At 41.2% G+C, this 27,114-nt stretch overlaps 1 protein-coding gene across 1 annotated transcript in view; it reads left to right on the top strand.

The window, feature by feature from the left end:
* cnc (NFE2 like bZIP transcription factor cap-n-collar) overlaps positions 1-27,114 on the top strand; it is a 194,316-nt gene that overhangs the window by 118,955 nt on the left and 48,247 nt on the right. Inside the window, exon 5 of the mRNA XM_019044966.2 lies at positions 786-953. Coding sequence (XP_018900511.2) covers positions 786-953 — 168 coding nt within the window. The remainder of the gene's footprint in view (positions 1-785; positions 954-27,114) is intronic.

The raw sequence follows: 27,114 nt of genomic DNA, 5'->3' as shown, positions 1-27,114 counted from the left end.
AATTGCAAAATTTGCCGGCTCCTTGATTTGCCGTCATGGGCCGCTGCCCATGTGGCCACCCCCTTAATCCGGCCCTGCCCACGACAGCCTTAAAATCTCCTTCACATCGACTAGCCTGCAACCTCCACGACATCTTTCTCACGTTTCTTCATTCTCTCAAAACTTCATTTTTGAACTTACGACTCCCTTCGCTATCAAAGCGACATAGGGTCGCGTTAATAGCCGTTCCTTACAATGATTTCGCCTTCCTTTAAAAATGTAGGCATAATGAGCTCCCATGAGCAGCAATTGTGGTACTTATGCAACGTGAAATGGATTCGCGTTTATTCGAGGATGTATAGACAAACATAAGTTTATACAGTCACAGGGTTTCCGGTGGTCTGGCAAACCTAGAAAATCAGAGAATCCATGGCGACCTGAAGAGCTTATGGAAAGTAAGAGAATTCATACGTAAAGTCGGGGAATTTTGCGAGCAGCGTTTATCAGAAGTCAGCATAGTCCGAAGTTTGTGGTGGTCTGGAATGTTGAGGAAATTAAGGAAATTTACGGCAACGTGGAAATATCAGGGAAAGTTAGAAAAAATAAAAGAAAAGTCGAATGACTTCGAAAGCAGTGTCTCGCTGAAGTCAGTGAAATCTATTATCTCATTGTATATTCTCCCTGTAAAAGTGTTTTTGCGACTGGCCCAATTCCTTGTGATTGTCGTGGAAAATTTTCAAGTTTTGGCATGGCACAGAGGTGCACAACCTTGACCTTCTTAACCTGTTGGTGTTTTATCCTTGCAGGTCGCGCAAGAAAGTTTCAAGAAAGACGTTTCCGATGAAGCGAAAGGAAAAGCGTGCAGCGTGACGAGGAAGGAGAAGGATTTTTTCGAGGAGTGCCACGAAGAGCTCGAACTTTTCTTCGACATGATCCAGACTCCCCAGTTCCATCACAACCCCCGCCCTTTTTCGGTAAGTTTAAGTCTCTAATTACTCTGTAATCAGCTCACAGATACGAGATGCGGGCCCTGAATGGACCAAGTTCATTAGAACGGAACCAACTCGCATTAAGTTGAAACGGAGAAAAATAGGTTTGAAGTTTTATTCCTGCATAAGGCTCAATGTAGAAAATAACTTTAACCCCTCTCTGAACAAACTACTTTCTTCTTTCCGACTTCCTGATTTCGGCAGGAGAAAATAAGTGAGTGGTGGACCTCTAAAACATTCTTAACTCAATTTTTTCGAAAATGTGGGTTGGTTCCTTTCTGATGAACTCGGTCCTAATGAACTACTTGGCAACGGGAGGATGAAAAAATTTCCCCAGTTTCATAATAACAATCACCTGTCGGCTGCTCGTTACGATCCTCGAATTTCGGTCGAAACCCGATAAACAGAAGGACGACAAGCGTGTTCGGGTGCCACTGCCATTTAGCGAGTCCCAATTTCGGACTCATTGGCCAACACACTCACACACACATCCCGACACGTATACATACGCCGAGGATCCCGAGTGAGAAATCTGCTGGATCATCCGCGCAAGAATTTCTCAATCCTGCCAACGCGATGACTTGCGATGCCCCATATTCCAGGGTCGCCCAAGGACCAGTTTCCAGTCGCCGTTTTCGGGCCGTTTCGGGAGGGTTTTCCGGCTTGATGACCTCATCGTCATCGGGGACCCCGGCGACCGGGCGACATTTCCGAATCGGCAGCAATTTAAGTCGGTGATGAAGCGCTTTATCGTCGGAGGCTGCGACCTTGAGAAAAACGCGCGGCTCGGGCTAATTGCCCCACAATCATGGCCCCCAACCCTCGCGTCGTGCCCCCCTCCCCCACCCCTCGCCCCCTCGCCCCCGCTGATCGGTCCATCATCTCGTTTGCACGTCCATCATCCTGTCGGACGCCCGGATTCTGAGCTGGGAACTTCGAGTCTCGCCGAAAAAGGCGTATGTGTGTGTGGGGTTTCGGGTGGTGTTGCGTTGTTTTGCTGCGGTGCGCGCGGCTACCGAGCGGCTCCCACGAGTGGACTCTGAGTTACACTGAGGTTTCTGTTTGCTTATTTGGACGTATTTCTGCCAAACAGAACTTTGTGCATCATGGCGTGAGCCCTGTTATGCATGTATTCTTATGGGACCCAGGGCTCATGTCTTAATGCACATAGTTCCGTTTGGCAGAAATACGTCCTTTTGTTACTCTACTGTACTCGACTGGAAACGCATTGGTGATGTATGCACAGAGAAAAAACTTCGGTTACAAGGCCTGAAGTTTGGTTCGTGTGAAGTATCAGAGTCTACGGTACAGGTAATCGAAGTTTTTAGCAGCAAGAACTTAACTTCTTAAATGAGCTAAGATGAAGAGTACGAGTTATTTTGTGTAACAACGATTTTGGTCATCGAGACTAAAGTTTGATTTCTATGACCAAAAATTTCAGCCACCAGGACTGTAAACTTAGATATTAGAACAAATATGAAGTAACTCTTATTTTGATCCTGAAAAAATTCTGCAAGGATTCGCGTTTAACTTTGACATCGTCTGTAAAGTTTAGGTACTTTTGGTCAGGTGTGGTTAGATATCTGCAGGATCAAGGGGTCTTCTGGATAGTTGGTTGATGATTCGAATTCCCAAGTAAAGTCAGTGCAAGTCAATGTAAGTTTTGCTATAGTTTCCGCGAAATAAATGTGCATTACAATTGGATGTGTTTATTGCTTTTAATATTGTCTATACTTTGAGTTTCGAATATTTTATTAGTGTGCCATTAGACTAGAGGAAAATTATTGAAAAATCTGAAAACGAACTCGAAAGATCGATAAATAATCATAAATTGACGATTTAACACTAAAACCAATTCCTCGCCCAACGATACTTGGATTTTTCGGAAAAGATTAAGATGAGCGGAGATAGTTGTATAATTATTCAATTTAGATCATTCATCTAGCTTTGCTAACTTTCCAAAAGTCAAAATTGATATCATCGTGTGTAACGAAGCTTTTCTAAAAATCTCCATTTGGATGGATTCACTTATTGGTAACGATACTTACACAATCTACATGGAAGAACAGCCTTCTTCAGTAAAAATGTTTAAGTTTCTTAGAGCAATTTTCCAGAAGGCAGAGAGAAAGAAACCATTGGAAGGACGCAGTAAAGTGAATATTCTTTTACATCAAGTCTGTCATCACTGGAGCTCAAAGCTCGGTGGAAGGCAGCTTAAAGCTCAGAGGATAGTAATTGTACCTTCGTACACTTTTATGCAGTCGGTATTACCTAGATACTTAAAGCCGGGTTTCTACAATTACAAAGAGAATACTTAATTAGTGCCAGAAACGGCCCAATGGACCCGTATTAATTTGGCGTTTGTGGATAATTGACCATAGTTTCAGCCATCCGGGATTTCTCATCGCAAAATGATTCTAGCGGTAGGTGTGTATGCAAGCATGCTTTTATACCCACCCATTCTACCGTAAGTACCAAAGTGCTTGCAATGCATTCACAGGGTGATATTCACAGGGAGTGTGATCCTTCATGTGAGTCGTTGTAATAAGTATCGCTACACTTTGCAGTTTGTAATTTTTAGAAGAACTTAGGTTTATGTGATGATATCAATATCAATGTGAGGTGAATTATCCATATCTACTGATTTAATAGAACTTTGTTTTATGTGATGATATCAAATTTGGTTTTTGGAAAGATATCAATGTGAGGTGAATTATCCATATCTACTGATTTAATCTCTCTCTCGCTCTCTCTGCTTCATTTAATCATTTTCGATAAATCAATGAGTATCGTTCAAACTTTCAAATTGTGACGAAATGTGATTATTTATCACCAAAAATGTTCAGCACATATGATTTTTGATTCTAAATTAAGCACAAATGCTGATTTACAACTAGAAACACAGGTGGGAATCCGAGGGTACAGGTACAGGTTGTCACTCCAAAAATTTACCTCTTTAAAACTGCACATTAATCGATTACTGAATATGTGATGCCTCAATAAATTATTCGTCAATCAACTGTTCTAAAACTCTAACTTAAGACGTTGAAGTTCATAATAAGTTCATTCGTGTGAAATTTGAACATTTTAGAGATGCGAGAGACCTTAATTTTATTTGCAGAGGTGGAGTTACGTTCCTCCGTTCGGGGAACTATGCACTATTACCATCTGGGCGCATTTAAATTAAAAGAAAATATATCCATTCTGACATTAGCCCTGTCAAGCATGTATCCATATGGGTCTCATAAGGCTCATGCCAGAATGAATATAGTTCCTTTTGATGCAAAAGCGTCCCGTTCATCTTTGTCCACACTGGGAAAAAATGTCTCTTGGATCTAGAGCCCAGAAAAAAAAACTCCTAAAAAAATTGACCAAAAAATACTCTATCGATTCAAGCGGATTTTTACTTGAATCGGCAAGGCTCTTAATTCAAGCGGATTTTTATTCGAATCGGCAAGGCTCTTAATTCAAGCGGATTTCCTTTTGATTCAATAAAAAATCCGCTTCAATTAAGAGTCTTGCCTTTCGATTCAAGCAAAAATCCGATTGAATCAAGAGTATTTTTTTGGTCAATTTTTTTAGAATTTTTTTAGGACAAGAAAAAATACTCTTGATTCAATCGGATTTTTACTTGAATCGGAAGGCAAAACTCTTAATTGAAGCGGATTTCCTTTTGATTCAAGCAAAAATCCCATCAAATTAAGATTATTTTTTCTTGTCAAATTTTTTAAGAGTCTGGACTCCGGATCCAAGAGACTATTTTTTCCAGTGCAAAGCCACATGGGATATTCGCGACAATTAGCGAGCCCTGTCGTATGGAGGACCCTGTATCCTTAGCCGACGCACGTATTAGCTTTTGCGAATGGGTCATAAGGCAGCCGAGGAGTGAGAATTCGGTCATAAAAGCGGGCGCAGCGGCAGGGCACCGCGCTTGATTTATCGCGCATTGTAGCAGCGGATAGTTAAGGGACAGGAGATGCTCTGGGTGGCGGGGCGGGGAGGGGTGGCAACGAGGAAAAGGTGGTATTGAGAAGTGTCATTAATGGACGTTTCTTGGATCGTAAACAATATTAAGGCTACAAAGTTGCGCTCACCCATGCAGCATGCGGCCGGCCGATGCAGGAAGAGACGCCGCGCGCGATTGGATCGCGTTTTGCGGTGACGTCGCGTGTCCGTGCGTTAACGTCTCCAGGGCTCCACTCCGTCGAAGATGCGCCACTTTCTGGTCGATTGTTGGATCGTTATCGAAAGGCCTTGATCGATGTGTAGCATTGTGTAGATAGGGAGTTATCGATCGAACTCATTCGATAACGATTCAGGAATCGATCCCTGGTTCGACCACCGGAATCTCCGAGATGGGTCGCTTGTGCTCGTCGTAAAATCGTGCTTCGATTGTTGAAACTCCAAACGCGGGGTGTCTACCACACGAAAAAATACGTCTAGAAACGACGAAGGAAAAGACGAAGAGAAATACACTCAAAAACCAGGACTGGAGACTGGAAAAAAACACATCGGATCTAGAGTCCAGACTCTTAAAAACATCGACAAGAAAAAATACTCTTGATTCAATCGGATTTTTGCTTAAATCAAGAACCAAGCCTCTTAATTTGAGCGGATTTCCTTTTGATTCGAGCAAAAATCCGATTGAATCAAGAGTATTTTTTCTTGTAAATGTTTTCAAGAGTCTGGACTCTAGATCCAATGTGTTTTTTTTTGTTTTTTTTTCCAGTGAGGGGACATTTTTTAGCGCTGAAGGGTAGTTACGTTCTTACATACATAAAGCCGCTTTTATAGCGCCGCCTCGCGCTCTGCGACGCCCAATCGCCATTGCCCCCTATCCGCCCAGAGATCATCAGGCAATTGGCACCTTCTGATCTCCTCCTCCTGAGTTACGTTCTTTCCTCCTTAAAAAAACAATTTTTTTTCGGCAGTTTGGCAATCCCGCAGACCGCGAATGCACCGATGCACTCGCCCTGCATCCGAGGCGAGAAATCACGGTTCGGATCAGCATGAGCCGCGCCGTGACGACGACGCAGGTGCGTCGAAACGTCGAGTGCCTTCGCGAGAGGAGGGTCCTATTAATTGAGGGATTAAGGCCCCGGCTACGCGTTGACAAAACAAACGTAATGAGATAGACGCTCAACAGATTCGAGGAAGGGTCGCAAAGTCAACATCCAACACTCGACCCGCGTGTCAGAGCGCCCTCCTCGCCTCGAGTGCTGGAACGAAAATCAGATTCGTATCGGAGCACGACCATCCCTGATTCGGAATTGAGATGTACGCGCGGAAATACAACCCCTGGTCCTGCGCCATCAGGTAGGGGTTGGCGTCCACCAGTACTGCCGTGCTGAGGAAAAACGCCGTATGAGCCATCAGATGTTGCGCAATTTCCTTTAACAAATCACTAATTCTCAAGGATATTTGAGCATATTTTTCTTCCAATTTCTCAGGTAATTTTGCTTATAGTTTGATCTGAAATAGCTGAAAATTTCAAGGAAAAATATCGACAATTTTCCTCAAAAATAAACATTTTATCGGAGGAAATTTGGCAACCCTCGAATGTTCGTACGGCGTTCTTCCTTAGCACGGCAGAGCACCCTGGGATCGGAATTTTTATCAACCCTTTATTTTGTTTTTTTAAAAACGCTCGGGTGAGGAATTCAAGGTCGATTATCGAATCGTCTCGATGGATAGCGATTCAATACACGACTGCCAATCCTCGATGTCGATGTATTTGAGTTACTGTTTCGACTCGGTCACGGGCTGACGACTTTTTTTGTTGTCCTCAAACAGAGTGGATTGGTTTGTCTAATATGCACTCGAGTTAAGGTAAACACTCCCGTGGGTTCTACCTGTAGTGAAAAAAATGCAAACGGCTTGAAAAATTATTTGCTTAGTCGTGTGTAGTCTCCTCGATAGCTCAGGCAAGGATTGTATGCGTTGTGCGTTCCGAGAATTCCGATGATGCTCGATATTCTACGTCGCAGAAATCATTCGTTCTTTAATTGCTTGACTTGAGTTGTTTTATCATTATTCAAAATAGCCAACTTTACCTCCACATGGAGAAATCCTTTGTGCCTGAAGTTCAGGTCATATGGATCTCTGAAGTTTTTGTATCGTGCATCTGGAACTTAAGTTCAGCTGCCGAAGTTCTAATCACACATAATGAAGTACCTATCGGTTAACCCCATAGAAGAGAATTACCGAAGTTAAAGGAGAATAAGGCCCAACATACATTTCCGTATAAAAAATTCAAAGGTCTATCCGCTTGTCTAAAAACTCTAGATGAATATAGTCTTTCGACATTATGTTTCATACCCCAGCCATCAAAACAAAATAATAAGCTTACGCGATCGGTATATCAACGGAAAATTAACTTCGTGTATCGGACCCGAAGTTCAGATCATATGAATTTCTGAAATTCTCATATCGTGCATCTGAAAATTTGAGGTTCAGCTGTCGAAGTTTGCATCACACATCCGAAGTACTTCGGTTGATCCTACAGAAACGACCGAAGCACCGAAGTACCCCAACAAGGATACTTCGGTTGAAACTTTTATAGGACCAATAGAAGTACTTTAAATGTGTAATCGCTGGGCTTCAAATTTTTGGATGGAAGATCCGAAAACTTCAGAGTTCAATCTGGCCATCTTTTAATCAGCCTCTGAATGACTTTATCCATAATTTGATCCCTAAAAAAGAAAATGTTGTCCAAAGTTTAGTGAAAGTTAGCATATTTTCGAGAAAAATGGAAATTTTGTTCAAAGGTCAGGAAAAGTCAGAGAATTAGAAAAGTTTGGAGTCAGGGCAAAAATAGTCAAGTAAAAACCAGGGAAAGTCCGGTAATTTGAAGATGAAGAAATGATGGCAACCCTGTAATCGATCCCTAAAGTATTCGTGCTTCGATTCGATAACACACTCTCTGATTCAATCACTGACATTTTTTTCAGCCCATTGTTTGCACAACCACCGCACCGCGCTCGAAAGTTCGTATAAACGTCGCATAAACAACCGACGGCTGGCGGCGATTTTCCGTCGACGAATCCTGCTGATTGGTGGATTTTGCGCGGGGCCGTTTGCCGGCGACCGCGCGCCGGCTAATAGCGCGAAAGGTCTCAATCACCCACGCCAAAAACCACGCAACTGAACGCGGACAACCCGCCTGGATGCGCGCTTTCGCAGTTAACACTAAAACAATGAGTCATACTCGCAAATGGCGGCTACAATCCGTATTCCGTAATGAGAGATAAACTCAAGTTCGGGCAGCGTAATTAGGCGCCTGGATTACTCATAATTGACCCGCTCATTTGCAGAAGCGCGTAAGTGCTGACGGCACTTACGCGCACTTGCGTGTTTTTTTGAGGGAGCCGTTCAATTCTAATTAAATCGTTCCCGTTTCCAGCCGGGCCGTGGGTGGGAGGAGCTTCGCCGCGTATATGTCTCTTGATTTGATTTAATGCGCGTACTTAGCGCCGCGGTGAAAAAATCCAAGCTCTAAGCTCGGTCTAACGATTCTGGCTTTCGAGTCGGCGAAATCGCATTCGCCACCGTAAAAGCTCATCATGGGGGATTTTTGAGGTGAGGAAATCTCTCGGAGAAATGCTGCCGCCAGCATGGTGTGAAGTACCGCGGTGAAATTTAATTGGACTCCCGGGAGGTTCTGTAAGGCTGCATTATTTCCTAGGGAATGGAAGCTCGGAGTGAACGGACGCACTGAAAAAAAAAATCTCGGTGTATTTACTAAGAAAAGGGTAAAATTACCAAGAATTCAGGGTTCTATTTGATCCCAGTTTTTTCTTGGTTAATTTACTATTTATGGAATTGGTAATTTTACCGAGAAATCTCGGTAAAATTATTGAACTCTCTCGGTAATTTTACTGGACCTTGGTAAAAACGCCAATATTTTTTATCGACTGTGGTAGTATTGCCGAGATAAAATGGCAAAGTTACCGGGAATTGATTACCAATACAAGTGGTATTCTTACCTGAAAAAACAGTAACAATACCGGTTTTTAGGTAGGCTTACCAGTCTGTCTTGGTAAAATTACCAATAATTGGTAAATAAAGTGAGATGGTAAAGGTACCAACGGACCTTGGTAAAAACGCCGAGAATTTTTTTTCAGTGGAGAAGCTTCACAAAACTGTTTTGTAAAAAAGCATCGAATTTTTTTTTTTTTTTTTTTTTTTTTTTTTTTTTTTTTAAGAACAATAAATGCCAAGTAAGGAAAAAAATTCTATAATTTCCAAAGACTTAGCGCTAAATTTTTATTGTGAAAGATATTTTATGAGAAATCATTCTTAAAAGAACCCATCGAAAGTCATGAAATTTGGGAATCTGAGAATACTTATCCAGGATACTAAATACGTATGGTTAAATGAATCTAATAACAATTACAGGAGGTTATAAATACGGTCACTTGGGCCAAATGGACCACATTTTGCAATGAGTAACTAAAATTTTTAGCTTATCAGTTAAACACTTACGTGCATAAGAAATCTAATAAATGGTCCGCACATCACCTCTAAACTGACAATGAGCCAGGAACTGTAGTCCAATTGCAAAATGCAGTCTAAATAGTATGATCCACATGAAATTCCGCACTGTGGTTTATTATGTTCAAACTGGACTACATTTTTCATTTAGGAACCACAATCTCTGTCTTCGTTTAGAAACAATGTATTTTCCATGAGCTTCCCCTCGCCTATAAGCGTTTTTACCGATTAGCCAGAAATTGTAGTCCCGAATTGCAAAAATGCAGTCTCATTTGTCTTCAACCCAGATCATCGAAATTGATAGACCAAGCAATAGACAAAGATGACTAACTAAGAATTCAGCGATCCTATTGGTGGAAGCGAGTGGTTGCAATGGAAAAAAGAGGTAAGTAATATACTTACTAACGGCAACCCACAAAAGACCATGAAGTTAGTCCATCATTTTCCCCCTTAGTCTAAAACAGCCACACTGCAAAAAACGCATTGGATGTAGAGGTCAGACTCTTGAAAACATTGACAAGAAAAAATACTCTTGATTCAATCGGATTTTTGCTCGAATCAAAACGAAATCCGCTTAAATTAAGAGGCTTGGTTCTTGATTTAAGCTAAAATCCGATTGAATCAAGAGTATTTTTTCTTGTCGATATTTTTAAGAGTCCAGACAGATCCGATGTGTTTCCCCCCCTCCCCCCCCCGTGCACCCGTTTCAACTAATAGGATCGCTCCATACTCTCTGTGTCTTCTTTGTTTATCGCTTATCCTATCAATTTCAATAATAAGCCCGCTGATCATTTTGTTCTGCCTCCCCTAGTTTACTCTATTTGCAGTATCTGTGGCTGGTTGGCTTCCCTTTAACCGAGTCTTTCCCCCCAGTGCACCCGTTTCAACTAATAGGATCGCTCCATACTCATTGTGTCTTCTTTTTCTATAGCTTTTTCTATTAATTTCAATAAAAAGCCCGTTGATTACTAGGAGCGGTAGCGACCCCGTCAAGCCTATAGAGATCTCCAACAACGAGAATGGGAGCCGCTACTGTATCTTACACGAACCCGTTCAACTTTTGCGTTATTTTGAGATATCTCCGCAAAAACTTAACGAAACTCAGAATCATTTTGTCCTTCATCCCCTAGTTTACTCTATTTGCAGTATCTGTGACGAGTTTGCCCCCCTTTAACCAAGCGTGGGGCGTCTCCAGCGCCCCACCCGGGCGCCCGCCCGTCTGGCCCTGTTCCACAACCGCCGCGCAGACGGTTGGCAGGTCCGGGTCCGCGGGCCCCCCGCGAGGCCCAGCGCGGCGCCAAAGGCTTTCCCGAAGCGAAGCGCCGCCGCCGCCGGAAAAACAAAGGCAGTCGCAGTTGCAGTCGGGCACTGCATCCTGCACTCGGAAACAAAGCCGCGGCAGGTATGCACGGGATCGCAGCCGTGCAGATGTTGCGTCCCGTGTTCCGGACGCGCGATGCTCTCCGGTGCGAGGGGGCGAATTGCGGGGGGGAGGGGGGTGTTGTTCCCGACATTAGAGAAGCGAATGAGGCGCGGATGACTTGCCGTTTCGGGGCGCGGGCTCTATTAACCCAGAATCCGCTCGACGCGCTCGGCTCTGTCACAAATTCGAGCCCGGGTCTCGAATCGCGGAGAAAAAACTTCGGTCCGTATGTATGCAACACCGAAATTCACCGAGGATGCCGGAGATGAGAGACGGCGAAACGCGGCCGCCAGAAAAAAAGAAAAAAAAATTGCGCACAAGTGAGATTTTGAGTATTTTTTATCGACCGAACTTCTCGGTCCAGATGACCGATGTAGGGTACCCGGTACCGGTACCTATACATGGGGAGAGCACGAACATTTTGGTAATTTTGAGGTTAACAACCACCACAAATATTTCTAACCCTACCCCCTAATAAATCCTACTCCTCAAAAACTATAATAAATGCCTCTAGACGGCTGAAGGCTCCTGTATCGGAGCAAAAGCCAAGAAAAAAACAAGAAGAAGAAGAAGAAGAAGAAGAAGAAGAAGAAGAAGAAGAAGAAGAAGAAGAAGAAGAAGAAGAAGAATTTTGAGGTTACGTCATGGAGCTTCTAGGCAAAAGTCATCGCAGAATGGGTCACTAAACCCTGAGCGAAGTTTGACTTGCGACTGCTCGTCTTCCGACGTATGTAACGCGTAAAAAAGATGCGCGCACAAAAACGCGAGAAACCGAACTCTGTATCCGAATCAGACGCATTTTTATTTTCGTATCTTTTTCGCAAATTTAAAACGCTCCGGTTTTACGCCGAACCGGATAATGTCCAACAGCACCGCAATCAGAAGCAAGCACGGGCCTGTGCGACCTTCCTCGAACGCCTTTTTACTCCTCGTTTATGAAAACCGCAGGGCATTCGAAATTATATCCTCAGAATCAAAAGAATCGAATCTTATCCATGTTTTCTGTAGTAAGCAAGCGATAATTCCACATTAAAATTCGTTTCGTTTCAACAAAGATTAGTAATAATTGAGAGGAGGTAGCGATTTGACTGCGGTAGTACATCATCTCCATCATGTTCCCGCCGTTTCGGCGCGTTTGAAATTCCTTTAAGTCCTTGGACTTTTTAAAAGCGGGCTTGTCCGGGATTTTGGCTCCAATAATGTGCAATAAATCGCCACGTAATCTACTCATCTCGTACTTTCATCATAATACTATCCGCTACACTGCCGTGCTAATGAAAAACGCCGTATGAACATCTGAGAGTTGTCTTTCTCCTCTTAAAACATTAATTTTTGAGCCGAATAATGCATATTTCTACCTGAAACTCTCTGATATTTTAGATCACATTATGCGAAGAAAATTCCTTGAAAAATTGGACGGAACATTCTCACAAGTCTCTCTGAAAATTCGTATTTTACTAAAAAAAATTTGGCAACTCACGAAGGTCCATACGGCGTTCTTCCTTAACACGGCATTACCTACACGACGTAAATCCATTGGCTCTGTCATGACATAAAATCTTAACCTTACGGCCATAAACACATCTTTGATTCCTGATGGTTACGGAAGTTGTTCAGGTATTCGAATGCAGCCAATCGTCGCTGAAATCAGTTTCCTGTACGTGTATACCAGATCAATGCATCTCACTGGTTTCTCTTTTCCTTTTCTCTCAATCAAACCTTTGTCTTTTGTTCGAATTCGAAGAGAGTTTTTGTTCTCGATCAGTGTGTGCTTTCATGATGAGCTGCAGCTTGCAATCCATTGCGGGAATCACAAAAGTTTTTTGTCAAATGAGTTTCTGAATGATCGATTATCAACATCTCCCCATTTAAAACTATGAAAAAGAATCGATTATGAAAGTATTCGTTGCAAGCACCCTGTTTATCGATCCCTTTCCACAGGTTTTAATGGCAGATCAATTGATTGGCAAAGCACGCCACGCCACTGAAGTTTCTAAATCTTTAAGCCTTGATGAAAGTCAATAACGTACAAAAAAAAAGCAATCTTGCCAACGAAGTTTTGATGTGCTCATCGTTCAAGATCTCCCAGATAAAGGCGAAAAATACGAGATAAGTTGAAGTGGAAGATGACAAGATATTTAGAAAAAGATGTTAGTTATACTCGTGCATGAATCCGTAGATTCTTTTATGGGATTTAAATCCAAAACATTGCTATAAAGGAGCCCCCTCTCTCTTCGAACTCAACATTTAACAGGAGGGTTAAATTTTAGGAAAAGGAATCTCTGAGAACCGACCGTTGGCATTCCCGTTGGCTGTCCAAAGTGAAACTGAAAACTTTGTGCAAATACCCGCTACGCACAAACTGGTGGTCTCTGCAAAGAGGTTCATCGATGCCTTTTTTCGGCCCTCTTTTTGGCCAACGGTGCAAGTCGGGGTAATCGATTAGCCTTTTTAAAGCCTCTATTTTGTACTTGGAAGAGAAACCTTTTATGGTAGCTCTTCGAAGGTGCAGATTTTATCCAGAATTTTCCGGAACGGGAAACATCGCACTGAGATCCTTAGTGGAGGTTACGTGGAGGATTTTATGCGAAACATCTGAGTCGAAACCCGCAAAACGTTTTCGTTGGTATCCAGACAAAGGCACGTTACTCCACTTCAAGGCTGCAAAATTGACTCGAATATTCTATTTCTTACAAGACTATATGACTGCGCCATCAATATGTCAAAACGTTACGCGTAATTAGGAGAACAAAGGGATACTTACCAAAACATTTGTGAACTGAAAAAAAGAATCTCGGTGTATATACTAAGAAAAGGGTAAAATTACCAAGAATTCAGGGTTCTATTTGATCCCAGTTTTTTCTTGGTAAAATTACAATTTATGGAATTGGTAATTTTACCGAGAAATCTCGGTAAAATTATTGAACATTCTCGGTAATTTTACTGGACCTTGGTAGAAACGCCAATATTTTTTATCGACTGTGGTAGAATTACCGAGATAAAATGGCAAAGTTACCGGGAATTGATTACCAATAAAAGTGGTATTCTTACCTGAAAAAACCAGTAAAAATACCGGTTTTTAGGTAAGCTTACCAGTCTGTCTCGGTAAAATTACCAATAATTGGTAAAAAAGTGAGATGGTAAAGGTACCATTGGACCGTGGTAAAAACGCCGAGAATTTTTTTTCAGTGGTGGTAAAATTACAGTCTACGAGCGGGAAATTTGCGGCCTTAAAATCCAGTTACGATCCTTCGTCAGAAAGACGACGAATTTTAAGACGGTTTAAGAGACCTCCGTCCTTCAGTTTATTCCCCGGTGAGAGAAAAACATACGAACTGACTTGCAAGTTTCTCCACATGCTCCGTTTGAGGCCAAGGAAATGAAAGGAATTTCGAACTAATTTTTTATTTTGGTTAATATTTTAAGAAACAACAAACGTCACCATGAGTTTTTCAGGTTTGAGTGGGAACGATTTCACACTGGATAAACAAAATCAGCGAGTCTAAAAATACTTGTTGATGGAGTATAGACAGTGCTGGCGGTGCGCGATCGAATGTTACGTCATCGCTGTTTGTCATGATCCTCTTTGACGTCACAGCCGAGATGATCAATGCGTCTGTTTCTTAACCAAATTATGGAAGAGTCTACCTTTATAATTAGTCACACTCTCCTGGCAAAAATAAGGCCAAACTCATGAGCAGGGTTGTCGCTGGTTGTGATAATTTCAAGTGTCATTCAATATATGTTCAACTTACGAAAGGGGTCGCGTTATCTTGAGAACCCGTCTACATCCTCAACTATTTTTTCCGGTGACTTACAACCCTTCAGAAAAAAACGCTACTAAGCGATGAGATGCAAAATCACCTCTAAACCTAAACAGTCCTCGAGCTTCCTAATTTTTAGTATCGTAATTCTCTCTTCGATGTTGATTTTATTGACTATCCCTCTCTAATTAAGCTGTGTAGAATGGTTCGTATTCTTAGTGAACATTCTTATGTTCCTCTGCTTTCGTAATTTATTTTTCGAACTTTGTGTGTACTTTACCAGATGACAGCTCATTTATGAGTAAATATTTATCGTAAGCAACTTTTCACTCGAGTTTTCAGGAACAAATAATCGGTCATAATAAATAAGGAATTCAAATAATTTTATATGAAGTCACGAAATTTTGCTAACATTAGTTGGCTTTTTCCCAGAAAAGTCAGAGAGATTCATGAAATCAGTGTTTAAGTAAAGTCGCTATACTGAGTTTCGCTCACTTCCAAGAACATCTGCTGGAAGGCAAGCTAGCAAAATTGATGGACAAATATTGCGACAGACAAAGAGGACAAAAAATGGAGTGATCCTATTTGTGGATGCAATGTAAGAAGGAAGTAATTATTTGGCTAACTATTTGATTTTCACCACGAGAGGCAGTGACGTTGCGCCTTGTGTAGACTCTTAAAGAATCGATTTACCCAAAATTCCTTCATTTCGGAGGGTATGCAATTTCATCTCCGGAGAGTTAAAATAGTTGCTCGAGGTATAAGCGGACTTAGCGGCAACGAGAGACATGCCGCGCGGCGCGACACTGCGTCTTGTTTTGGCTGCAAAAGAATCGATCCACTCAAAATTCCTTCATTTTGGAGGGTATGCAATTTCAGCTCCGGAGAGTTAAAATAGTTGCTCGAGGTAAAAGCGGACTTTGCGGTAACGAGAGACATGCCGCGCGGTGCCCGACTGTGTGCTTTGTGCTGATCGCAAGATCAAGCATAATTAGCACTCCTGATTTGGGCTGATTATTAAAATTGATAGACAAAGATATAGACAAAGAAGATGAAGGAAAAATTGAGCGATCCTATTATTGATAGAAGCGTGTGGTTGCAACGGACAAAGAAGGTAATAGATAGACTTACTAGTGACAACTCACGAGAGACCCTGTAGCTATAGTCCATGATTTTCTCCCCATAGTCTGTGTAAGAACGACTCGTTTCAAGCTAGCAATAGACTGATCTACTGACTACGCCATTCGATATAATATCGAATTCAGTGGTTCACGTCAAAAAAAATAACATAACCTCATTAACAAATTCCTTTTGAGTTAGTCGTGTTAATTCATTACAATTGAGTCGTTGACAAGTCATAAATCAATTCGAACACGAGAAATTTCGATTGCAAGAAACGCCCAGACGCATTTTACCACCATTGCGCAAAGGGCACGAATCAGCGACAAGTTTATGTGTTCGTTTAAAAATTGAATCATGACGTAGCCTCTTAATCAGTTTATAGGATAACTCTATTTTCCTTATGACTCTATCGCTTTGTCTGCTAATTTCAATACGTAGCTTGCTGACCAAATCGCAAATCCTGGGGTCTAGCCAGATCTCTATCTCGTTAGGAAGGAGTTGCCCCCTCAGTCCCTCGCATTTTGCTGTTATTTGAGGGCCTAGAAGTCAGAGGTCACACTCAGACCTAGATTTTCGGATTCCGCTGTTCCTGCATCGGGCGGTCGATGCATCCGCCTCCGAAACCGTTCTCCTAGTCGCTATTGAGAAAATTGTTTGATTAATGAACGGCTTGTTTATAAGGCTGTCATCGGACAAGACGAGAAAGAATCCCTAAGAGCTTCCACAGGACCCATTGTCCGGACCCTTTCTCCTCTATCTTCTATCAGAATCCCGATTTTTTCCATAACACCTTATTACGAGGCCCGCACTTCTCTGAAACAGCCCCTTCGCTTTCAACACTTCCCAGGCTAGCGCTCAGCATCCCCCGTCAGCCAGGGTCCCGGAGAACTGACTTGTCCATTGTCTCCTTCTCACTTTTGGTTTTTCGCCTTTCGCTTTCGTCCTTTCGCTCGTCCACCTGTTGCCCGCCAGAAATCGACCAATTAGCTGGGGGAAAAAATCGCGCAGGAGTCACGCACGGTCATTCGTGACAGACATCCCCCAAGATAAGACAAATCCTGCCGTTCCAAGGAAAAACACTGTATGAATATTCGAGAGTTGTAAATTGGACGGAGTTAAACAGAAAGGAACCAAGCCACATCGGGATCGAACCGAGAATAAGAGGTTTAAAGTTTGGCTCCTGCGTAAGACTCAATGTAAAATATTCAAGTTCAATTTCTGCAAAATTTGCTCCAACAAAAACTTTGAATTTTTGGCGATATATAGTAGAGCAGTGGTTAAGTTCAAACCCACTCATTACTCAATTTTTTCCAAAATGTGGGTTGGTTCCTTTCTCCTTAACTCAGTCCAATTTCCTCTGATAAAATTCTAGTTTTTGAGGAGAGTGATAAATATTTTTTCTTGAAATTTTCTGATACTATAGATCAAATTACGACAAAATTCTCCAGAAAATCGAACGAAAAATATCACAAATTTTCCTGAAAATTCGGTTTCTGGGCACTCTTGGTGTCTAACAACCCAACGACTGTGCGCTGTGTTTTAAAAAGCTTCCAGGTCTATCTTTCAAATAAAATCAAGAGTAAGCCTCCGTCTATCTTTTTTTCGGAATTACTTTTTAAACAATCTATCGACGGCGTATCGACATCTTTTAAACAATGGCTGTAGTGAAAACATTATGAACAAATCAGATTGCGGCGTTGTAGGTTCTCGATAATCTTTTAATAATTAGCCAATTAGGAAAATCAGCCAATAGTTTCTACTGATGTTTTTTTGCGAATTTTCTTCACTCTGATACTTTATATATAAAACATAAAAAATCAACGTAATCGGAGATTTTTAAACATCGCAATTTAGATGCGCATTTTTTGCGTTCAGCCATCGATTTGTTTAATCATCGACGGCGTAAGTCCGCAATCACATATCTCATTTGCGACGTCTGAAAATCTCCGCCTCTATGTTATCTTCTTAAAGGAGAACAAATTGACATCATTCCTTGAAGTTTTTGCAGAATTTTCCTCGCACAGAGAAGATAAATCAAGGCAGTTTTAAAGAATTGCCGTTGAGTAGTCGCTATGTAGGTATGAATACAAATTATTAAGAGTTTCTACAGATGACCGCTGATATGGGAAATTTAACCTTATTTTTTTTCTCAATGAAAAAAGCCAGCTTTCTTTAGTCCATGTGCAGATAACGCCCCTAGTTTTTCCCGATTCTGTTAAAGGAAAACAATGGAAAAAACGAGTCGGAAGGAAAGTTCCTGCGACAGAGGGAGATCGAGGGGAAGAGTGATGAATTGGGAGGGTCCCGGAGGAGTCGAGGGGAGTGGCCTCCAGAGGACGATCAGGGCGAGGGTGAAGGCGCGAGGGGGAGGGGGGGGGGGTCCGTAGGGTGCATCCAAATCGGGGCTCCCTCGCCTCAACGAATAAGGACCAATGCCTGAATGCCGCCCTTGACTTTTCATCGCCAGATCTCGAAAATCCATTATACGCCAGGTCGACCCCAAGGTCAAAATGAGCTCTCGCTTTCATTTCGTTTCGTATCGGCGACTCGAATGCACCGCTCATGAATTATTTACACATTTAATATTAATGATGAGATTTTTTCCCCGGACTTTGTGTCCGTTTCAAAGGGTATCACGGACGAGGGAGTTTGGTGACATTTTGGAAAAAAATTGAGATATTTGTCCTCTTCAATGTAACTCGTCTCGGGGCGTTCGTGAAGCGCCGAGGGTCGGAAACTGCAGTCTCCGTTCCGCTGTCGAAAAATTTGGCAGATGTTTTAATTTTTTAAAAAAAGTCTCCGATATGAGCTCTTGCAAATTGTGATAATATTCTCGCTGATATTTGGAAAATTCTTGAGGAAGTGCACACACAGAAGCTGACCGGCTTTCTTTAAAATGAATTTCGATGATAGCCAATTAGTTCTTCTTCACCGTTTAATTTTTGGCGCTTCACAAATACTGTGTGAGAAATTGAACGCTGCGCGCTGTCATATTTTCGCTGCGATATTTAAGTTAAGAGATTAACTGTGTACCCTAGCTTCCATGTCAATTTTAAGCTTTAATCACGATTTCTTAAAAATCACAAAAACATCGTCTTAATCCTTGATTTCTCATCATAATTTTAAGTTCCGTCTTATATTATAATAATTATGTATTTCAAAATCCAAGTCAAGTGCCTTTGATCTGAAAGCTACAAAAGCGCAGAACCTAACGTACTATTTGCAGTTTTTTCCAAAATTCTTAAAAGAAAGTTTTAAAACTTTTGAAATTAAAATTGTTTAATTTCTGTGAAGAATTTCTTGGGAGATCCTAAAAACGTCAGGACGTAGACTGAAAATCGTATGTTATAAGTGTTAAACATAGTTATTTTCACTATCTAGAAGTGCGCAGTCAAACAAAAACATGCCGACAATTTTGTAAAGATCTTGAGAAACCACGGTATTTCTAAGTTTCCATGATTCTTTATTCTCTCATAATTCGAACTCTAATACCGTAACGGTCTTGGTTTTGAGGACTATTTAGAAATATTTTAGGGAAGAATGAAAAAAGAGTATTACCGTCTAGTTTTCGAAATTATTACAAAGTAGTTAAATCGCGAAGTCCCCCCCCCCCCTCACGAGAATCTCGTTCACACCTTTGTCCTCTGGCATATTTCATGCGTTCGCCGGAAAAATTGTGACACATGCTCCCTCATATTTTGCAGCTCAGCCGATTTCGTGAGAATAGCCGCGAGGAGTTTTCTCTTCTTTTCTTTTTCTCTCTATCTTTCTTTTTTTTAATTGCTGCACTTGCTTCCAAACTGCCGAATTGCGACTGCTGTCCCGGTATTCGCATGAGCTGACCTTCCGCTGACGAACCGCTGATCAAGCGGTCTCGTGGACAGGAAGAGGTGAATCTTTTCTCGTCTCGCCAAACCCAGGATTCCCGCATCTCTTTTAAGCTAGTCGTTCTCTCGGTGTCTCTTCTGATTTACTAAATGTAAATTTAGCCGTGTCATAGGGTATAACATGTTTTTTATCCGCTCCAATATCACTGACAATATTGGTTGTATGAACCTAAGTCCGGTGTTCCATATCATATCCCAACTAATTCGGTCTGTCAAACCAAATTTTTGGTTCGTGTAACCGAACTGCAACGGTAAAGTGAACTGGATAACAAAGCTCGGTCATTATGAATCAAATGTTCGATTACACGAACCGAAAGTTCAGTTTGACAAACCGAATAATTGGGATGACATGGAACATCGAACGTTCGGTTCAAATGGCCAAACTTTTTTTTTCAGCGAGGTCAAACAAAAAACATATTTTTATGGATACAAAATAGAAAGTGCCCTCTCCCTTTGAATGATCCATTTCCTTCTGAAATATCCATCAAAATAAGCATTTTGCTCAATATTTTCGATAATTTTTCAAGTTTAAAGAATTTTCACGAATCAAGTATTTCAAAGCCTCGTGAAAAGTCATGCAATTTTCTTGGAACTGTCCAATCTTCCATGTGCCTCTTTCATTTCAAACCACCCTGCGCCTTTACCAGGGATGCAAAATTTCATGAAACTTCATAAAGTGAAATTTCATGAATTGTGAAATTGAAATTTTAAAACTTCCTTAATGGACTCTAAACGTTATGGAACGCATAGAATCAGCAAGACAATTCGAATATTTAATTTCCAGGCGAAATGGACGTCAGACGATCTTCTAACGCAGTCTAAAACTCCGTAAACTTTTCGTTTGGTGGCGTGGACTTCTAAAAAATTCTTGGATTTTTGGTGAGAGTTGCATACGCAGCCCCTTGAAAATCGTTGAAATTTCACTTTCCAATAACTTCGTAAAATTTCACTTTGAGTCCCCGGCCTGGACTGTCGATTTTTCGCGAATGACTAATCGATAAACGCCTACCTTAGCAACGCTTTGTATCGATCGAGGTGATTCGATAACGATTCGACCGACACGCAACGGACGAACAGACGCGAGCATCCTCGGTCGAAAATCTCGACGGATGAACGCGAGACATCCGATGGCGGAGCTGACGCCTCTAATTCGATAATCGTAACTCAGCTTTGCATCTGTTGCCTTCGACCCCCCCCCCCCCCGCTCCCCGCGCTCAACCCGTGCCCCCGCAGCGGGGGGGGGGGGTCGTCCGGAGATGCGTCCGCCGAGCGAGGCCCCAGCTTTGGTCCCGCGGCCCGGGCCTCAGTCGCAGCTTACCTTCCTACCCGCGCGTTCGAGTCTCTCCCGAAAGTTCCCGCTCCCGTTCGCGCCCCCCTCTCCCACCCCCGACCCGCCGCCCCCCACCCGTCGATCGTCTCGGATTAATCCGATCAATCGGTTACGCATTACACCTGTGTCATTCGTCAGCGCTTATCAGGATTTTTGTTCCGAGGGTCGCGTGGATTTTGGAGTGTTCTCGATTGAGGTTTTCCCTCTTGTTTTTCTCTTCTTTTTAATCGGTGTGATTTGTGGTTGAAAATGACTTCGCGAGGGCGACTCTCGAATTTTTAAAATAGTATTTTCGGTAATACTCATATTGATTGTTTTAATCGGTGCGATTCGTCGTTGAAAATGACTTCGCGAGGGTAACTCTGGAATTTTTAAAATAGTATTTTCGATAATACTCAAATCGATTGTTACATCATATTCGTGCCTGTGCCATTTCTTCCGTCGCTTATCAGAATTTTCGTTCGGATAATCGCGGGGTGACCATCATCCCAACGCCACTTTTGAAGTGCTCTCGATAAAAGTTTTCCGATGTTTTACAGATTTTTTTTTGTACATTAGTGTGATTTATTGGTAAAAAGCAACCCGCGGCGGCTACTACGTTACTCTCGAGCTTTTAAAACAAGTGCCTTTTCTTCGATTCGCCGGCCCGTTTTTTAATTTTTTTTTTCCCGAAGTTTTTAAGGCAATACAAAGAAGCATCGAAAACCTACCCGCGAAGGGTACTCAAAATTTTTTAAAATAAACCTCATGAATGAAATAGTGAAGCAGTGCTCATATCCGTAGTGTTACCGAGTTTAATACTGATTGTGTTTTGAATTTGTTCCGTTTTACCGAAGGATTTTTTCAATCTTGGTATTTTTCGGAATTTCTCCGTCCAATCGGGAGTGTTGGTCTACTCTTTTTGAACTTTTTGGGCGACGACTCTTAAAAGAGAGTGTTACCCGGGGAGTTTTTCAAGTGCCGTAGCTGTGGAAAGTTCGAGTGGTCCGTAAACCACCAATCGCCCGGATTTTTGTGCATGGAGCTGTGGAAATGTAACACCATTGATGATCGTTGCACCGCCGAAATTTGACCAATTTCCATTGTCAGATCCCCCAGCATGCTGGAGGTATCTGCATACGCCACACAGCGAAAACATGCAGGTACGCTCTCCAATAATTTTTCGACCAGAGATTAACAGAGAGAGAAAGAATAACACGAAAGTTCGGTTAGTTTGGGAAGTGAAACACAAAGTAACCCTGCGTGCTGATAATGGAAATTGATGATAGACAAGAAGACATGGGGACGGAGCGACCCTATTGGTTGATAAGGGTGGTGGTCATAGACTAAGTCTGCGATTAAGTCTATAGACTGCGTCTGACCATCTACTTGGGCCTCTTTAGGAGCGTTGTTCTTGTAATTGCAATTGGATGGTGAAATTAGGAGTGAATAGTTTTGGAATGTCGCAATATTCCCTCTAATTTATACATATTTCAATGCCACAGAAAACCATAACCGCTATCAACTCGTATGGAAGCTTTACCAATTTCCTTCAAAAATTAGTATAGAAATTCGGCGTTTTTTATCTATCTATGTTTAAAAGTATTCTTTCAAAAGATAATTGAAAAATATTTGGTTTTTTCCTTTTTGAAAAAAATGAGGAAGAAGGAACATTTTGAAACTTTACAATGGATGTCTTAGTTTTTTTTCATTTTAGTGTATTTTAAATCATTCTTTTTAATTGCTAAACATAAGGATTTTAAATAAAAATATTTGTAGGTTTCAAACTTTTTTTCGAGAATCTAACTTACTACGAATTGCGACAAAATGTAGTGACAAAAAACAGCGCAAAGACTTGTATTAAACGCTCATCCACCGAACTATTATAAGATGATCTGCTGTTCTGTAAAATTATTTTCGGAAATGTGTTTGCAGTCATGAGCATTGTCTACCCTGAAACTTGATCGCCATAAAATATTCTAAACATGTTTCAAAGACAGTAGATTTGGAGTCTGAGATATTCTTCAAACATTTTCTCCGCGAGAATAATTCATCAATTCTGAAACCTTGTTTCTTTAATTTTTTTCAAAAATACTATTTTGTCTTAGTAAGCGATTAAAACAGTATGATTGTATTCACGCTCGCACACGTATATTTTAGTAATAGTTCTTGGTAGATTTTTGAAGAATATCCTCGAAATCTTAATTCTGCCTCATTGCTGAGATATCATAGCTCTGTTATCATTATATTTTTTGATCACGCGTAAAGCGAAGGTCATTATCAAAGGATCATTTCCAAAGGTTTAGCATTTTGCAAGTGAAGCACCTGGAACACTTCACTCTCAGAAAAATCACTTTTTGAGCAAAGGAATTTTCTCGTCAAAATGTCTTCCACGATTTGTCGGGATGAAATTCTTCTAGGTATGACCACTAAAAATATTCACTCACCATTAATGAAGTCCACAACTATAATGTCACAATTCAAATTTAATTGGCGTAAAAAGCTGTCTCTTTGATGCAAAGAGTGAGTATTTTTTCTCAACTAGGCTTGACTTCATAATAATTTTTCCTCGCTTCAAAGACGTTATTTCATATTACAGCAGTTTATTTTCGGAATGCAAGTACAACTTTCACACCCCATGAAGGCGATCATCAGCGTATTTGTCTCCTCGTATACAGCCTATTTATTCATCGCGAAGTCTCCAAAAGGTTCCGCCTTCTGTTCCGCAAAAAGCCGCACTTTTTTAACAGAACGAGTGTATATTTTTTCCGCACCAGGTCCGAGTTCATGCTAATTTATCCTCGCTTGAAAGACAATATTTCTCTTTGCATTGCAGTTTATTTTCTGAGTGCAAGTTTAACTTTCACACCCCGTAAAGGCGAAAGTACGCGGTTACCAGCGTAATTTGTCTCCCCGTATACGGAGTGTTTATTCATAGCGGGGTCTCCAAAATGTTCCACCTCCGCCCATCGAATAACGAAGTGCGTTACTCAATGGCAGAGAAACCGAAACGACGGTATGATATTCCATCCGTTAGGACCCTTCTTCACGAGTAATAAGGCTCTCATATGAAAATGTTACCAGCGTTACAAGTAGACGTTTTTACGTCGAGAAATTGATTAGCGAGAATAGGGCCGTAAAAGAGGAGCAACGCATTGTTTTGGACCGGACCGCAAATGCTCACCGAGCCGTGCATGCAAAAATCACGAATACTCCCTTTGGAATAAATGACACGTGCGTTACTTTTAAATCGGGCTTTTTACGATTGTGTAAAGAGGACAAACTGCACCGCCCGCGCTCACCAGATCTTTTACGAGCATATATGTCTCATGTAGGTTGTTTTTACAACAACCGCGCCGCCGCACAATGGAGCGATACTTTTGGAGAAGTCTAACAATTTTGTTTTATATTAAAACTGCAAATTTGCATGTTTCATTTTTGTTTTTTAGTCAAAATTCGGGGGTACCATTCCGAAAAAATACTACCAAACCGACGGAGCCACTTTTAAACTTCCTTCTTTTCTATTAGGTTACGGGACACGAGCCTTTTAAAATACCGAAAAGTAAAATTAGGTAGTATTTACCATATTCTGGTTAATAAACGGCACAACCAGAGAGTACGGTAACTTTCATCAAAATTATCGTGGAAGTAACAAGATTTACCCTATTGTGACAATAGTTTTGGTGGAAGTTACCATACTGTCTGGTTGTGCCGTTTTTTAACCAGAGTATGGTAAATGGTATCCAACTTTTCTTTTCGATCCACTGTGCGCCGTTATTTTACGATACCTGCAGTCAAACAATTTCAAAAATCACTCAAGTGGTGTGGGGTCGTTATGGCGCTTAAACGACTTTCGTTTCGTCTACGTCCTTTTTGCGCGAAATACTTTGTTAAACAGCACGTGGCCCTCGTTTAAACGGCTAATTATGGAAAAAAAACGTTACTGCCACGGAATCGTAAGGCGTATATGCCCTTTTTAAATTAGCCGATGTAGCTATTTGAAATTGGCGGTTTTACGACGACCACAGGTGAATCTCGTTCTGGGATTCAGCGTAATTGAATCGTTGCGCGGTGGTTGCTTCATGTATTAGTTTTGTGTACTTTTCATTCGTAAGATCATTTCAATTCCTGGTCGGCCGTAACAAGGATCGTTGGTTGTGTCGACCGCAGGGTTACGAAAGTGCCACTCCTTTGGGCTGGAGTACCTACATTTTGAGAACGGACAAATCTGTTATCCTGAAAATCCGGAGGCCTTTAACGCAGTGCTCCCATTCCATGTCCGGTAAAAGCTCCGGGATTCGGAACCTTTGATTCCAATTTCTCCCATTGCATGACCGTCAAAAGTTCCGCACTGGAAAAAAAAAAACACATTGGATCTAGAGTCCAGACTCTTGAAAACATTGACAAGTAAAAGGACTCTTGATTCAAACAGATGTAAGCTTAAATCAAAAGGAAATCCGCTCAAATTAAGAGGCTTGGTTGTTGATTTAAGCTTAAATCTGATTGAATTAAGAGTATATTTTCTTGTCGGTGTTTTTAAAAGTCTGGACTCTAGATCCAATGTGTTTTTTTTTTTTTTTTCCAGTGCATGTCCGATAAAAGCTCCTGGATTCGGAACTTTTTACTCCAATTTCTCCCATTGTATGACCGTCAAAAGTTCCGGGTTTCCTGTTAGATTTTTCTAAAGATCCGAGAAAGTTCCGGACAATGCAAAAGATCCGGAACATTTCAGGAATTTCATAAGTTTCGGGAAAAATCCAGGAAAATCTCAAAAGTTCCGGAATTCGGAACAAGTTTCGGGAAATGGGAGCACTGCTTTACCGATGCCTCTGGGAGTTAAGTTAGGGCCCAAAAGGATATCCAACTTCTTTTTTTTTGCACTTCAAGCCACGAGAGAGATGATGCTGACGATAGTTACTCCGCTCGTCTCTGAGTCAGAGGGATCAGTTTAAATCAGCTGATTTTACAAGAATGCTCTTTTTTTCATGAATGAGATCTCGGACTAATTTTTTTCCGACGTCATCACGACACCTGAGAAGACTCTGTTCCCAGTCTCACACTGCACCTCACAATTTTCCGGGAATTTCTAACTTCCGAAAAATCTTTTTAAACAATAATTTAGCGTATAGATGCACTTTGATTAAACGTGTTATTTTGTAGAAAGACGCGGCGTAACCGCCGATAATCAAATTTCGTGAAAACCAGAAATAACTCAATTTTTCCGGCAGTTCTTCATACTTCTGTTCGAAAATAATAACCAATGATCGACACCGTCCGTACTAAGATCACGGTCAGACGAGCAGTGTAACCAGTAAGACGTACTAAAATTTTAAATTTCTGGCGGATATACTCCTTCCTTCCACAAAATTGATCAGTGCTATCATTTTTAGCAGTATTAGAACGTTCAAAGCATGCGTTGCATGCTTGTTCGATGACAGTACTAAACATCATAGTTTATGGCCTTACCAATAGTTTTTATTATTGGGTAGCACCCTGCGCTGGGAGAGGTGATTCGGAATAAACCACGCCCTCTTCGCGCTGAAGCAGATATTCAAATGTTAAAAAATGATGTTTATAGAGCAACTCTAATAGAATCGCTCGGTTGTAAGATAAACCCACCCTCAAATAATAGTATTTTGTTGGAAACTCGATATCTGAATTTTTTTTTTTTTTTTAAATCAATGTTTGTGGATCAATGTCGTCAAACATTTTACCGCTTGTTCGAGCACTTAGTTCTTTGATAAGCTATAATCGGCTGTTGAAATTTATTTCCGATTTATCATGAATTAGCATTGAAGATTTTTCCATTTTAAATACGAAGAAAGATCTCATCTAAGTATGCTTGATGTTTAATGTACCGTGTTAACTTGATATAAATACTTAAACTTGAATTTTAATCACATTTTTTGTCTGTTTTGTCTCAGGTGAGTAATTTTTTTACTCCTTCCCTGCAATATCTTCTGAGAAAACAGGGTTGCGCATTACGTAAGTAAGTTATTTAAATTTTTCGACATGCTTTCAACTTCAGTTGCAGATAGGAGCTTTTGTCCCCATAGTAATTGACGAATTACTGTAATGTAACTTCACGCCTTTCATTAGCCGACATAAATAGGATATTTTTGCAATAAGGAACTAATATTTCTGGCTC

This window comes from Bemisia tabaci, chromosome 2 (assembly GCF_918797505.1).
Source record: "Bemisia tabaci chromosome 2, PGI_BMITA_v3".
Classification (NCBI taxonomy): Eukaryota; Metazoa; Arthropoda; class Insecta; order Hemiptera; family Aleyrodidae; genus Bemisia; species Bemisia tabaci.
This window is presented reverse-complemented; position numbering and strand designations above follow the sequence as displayed.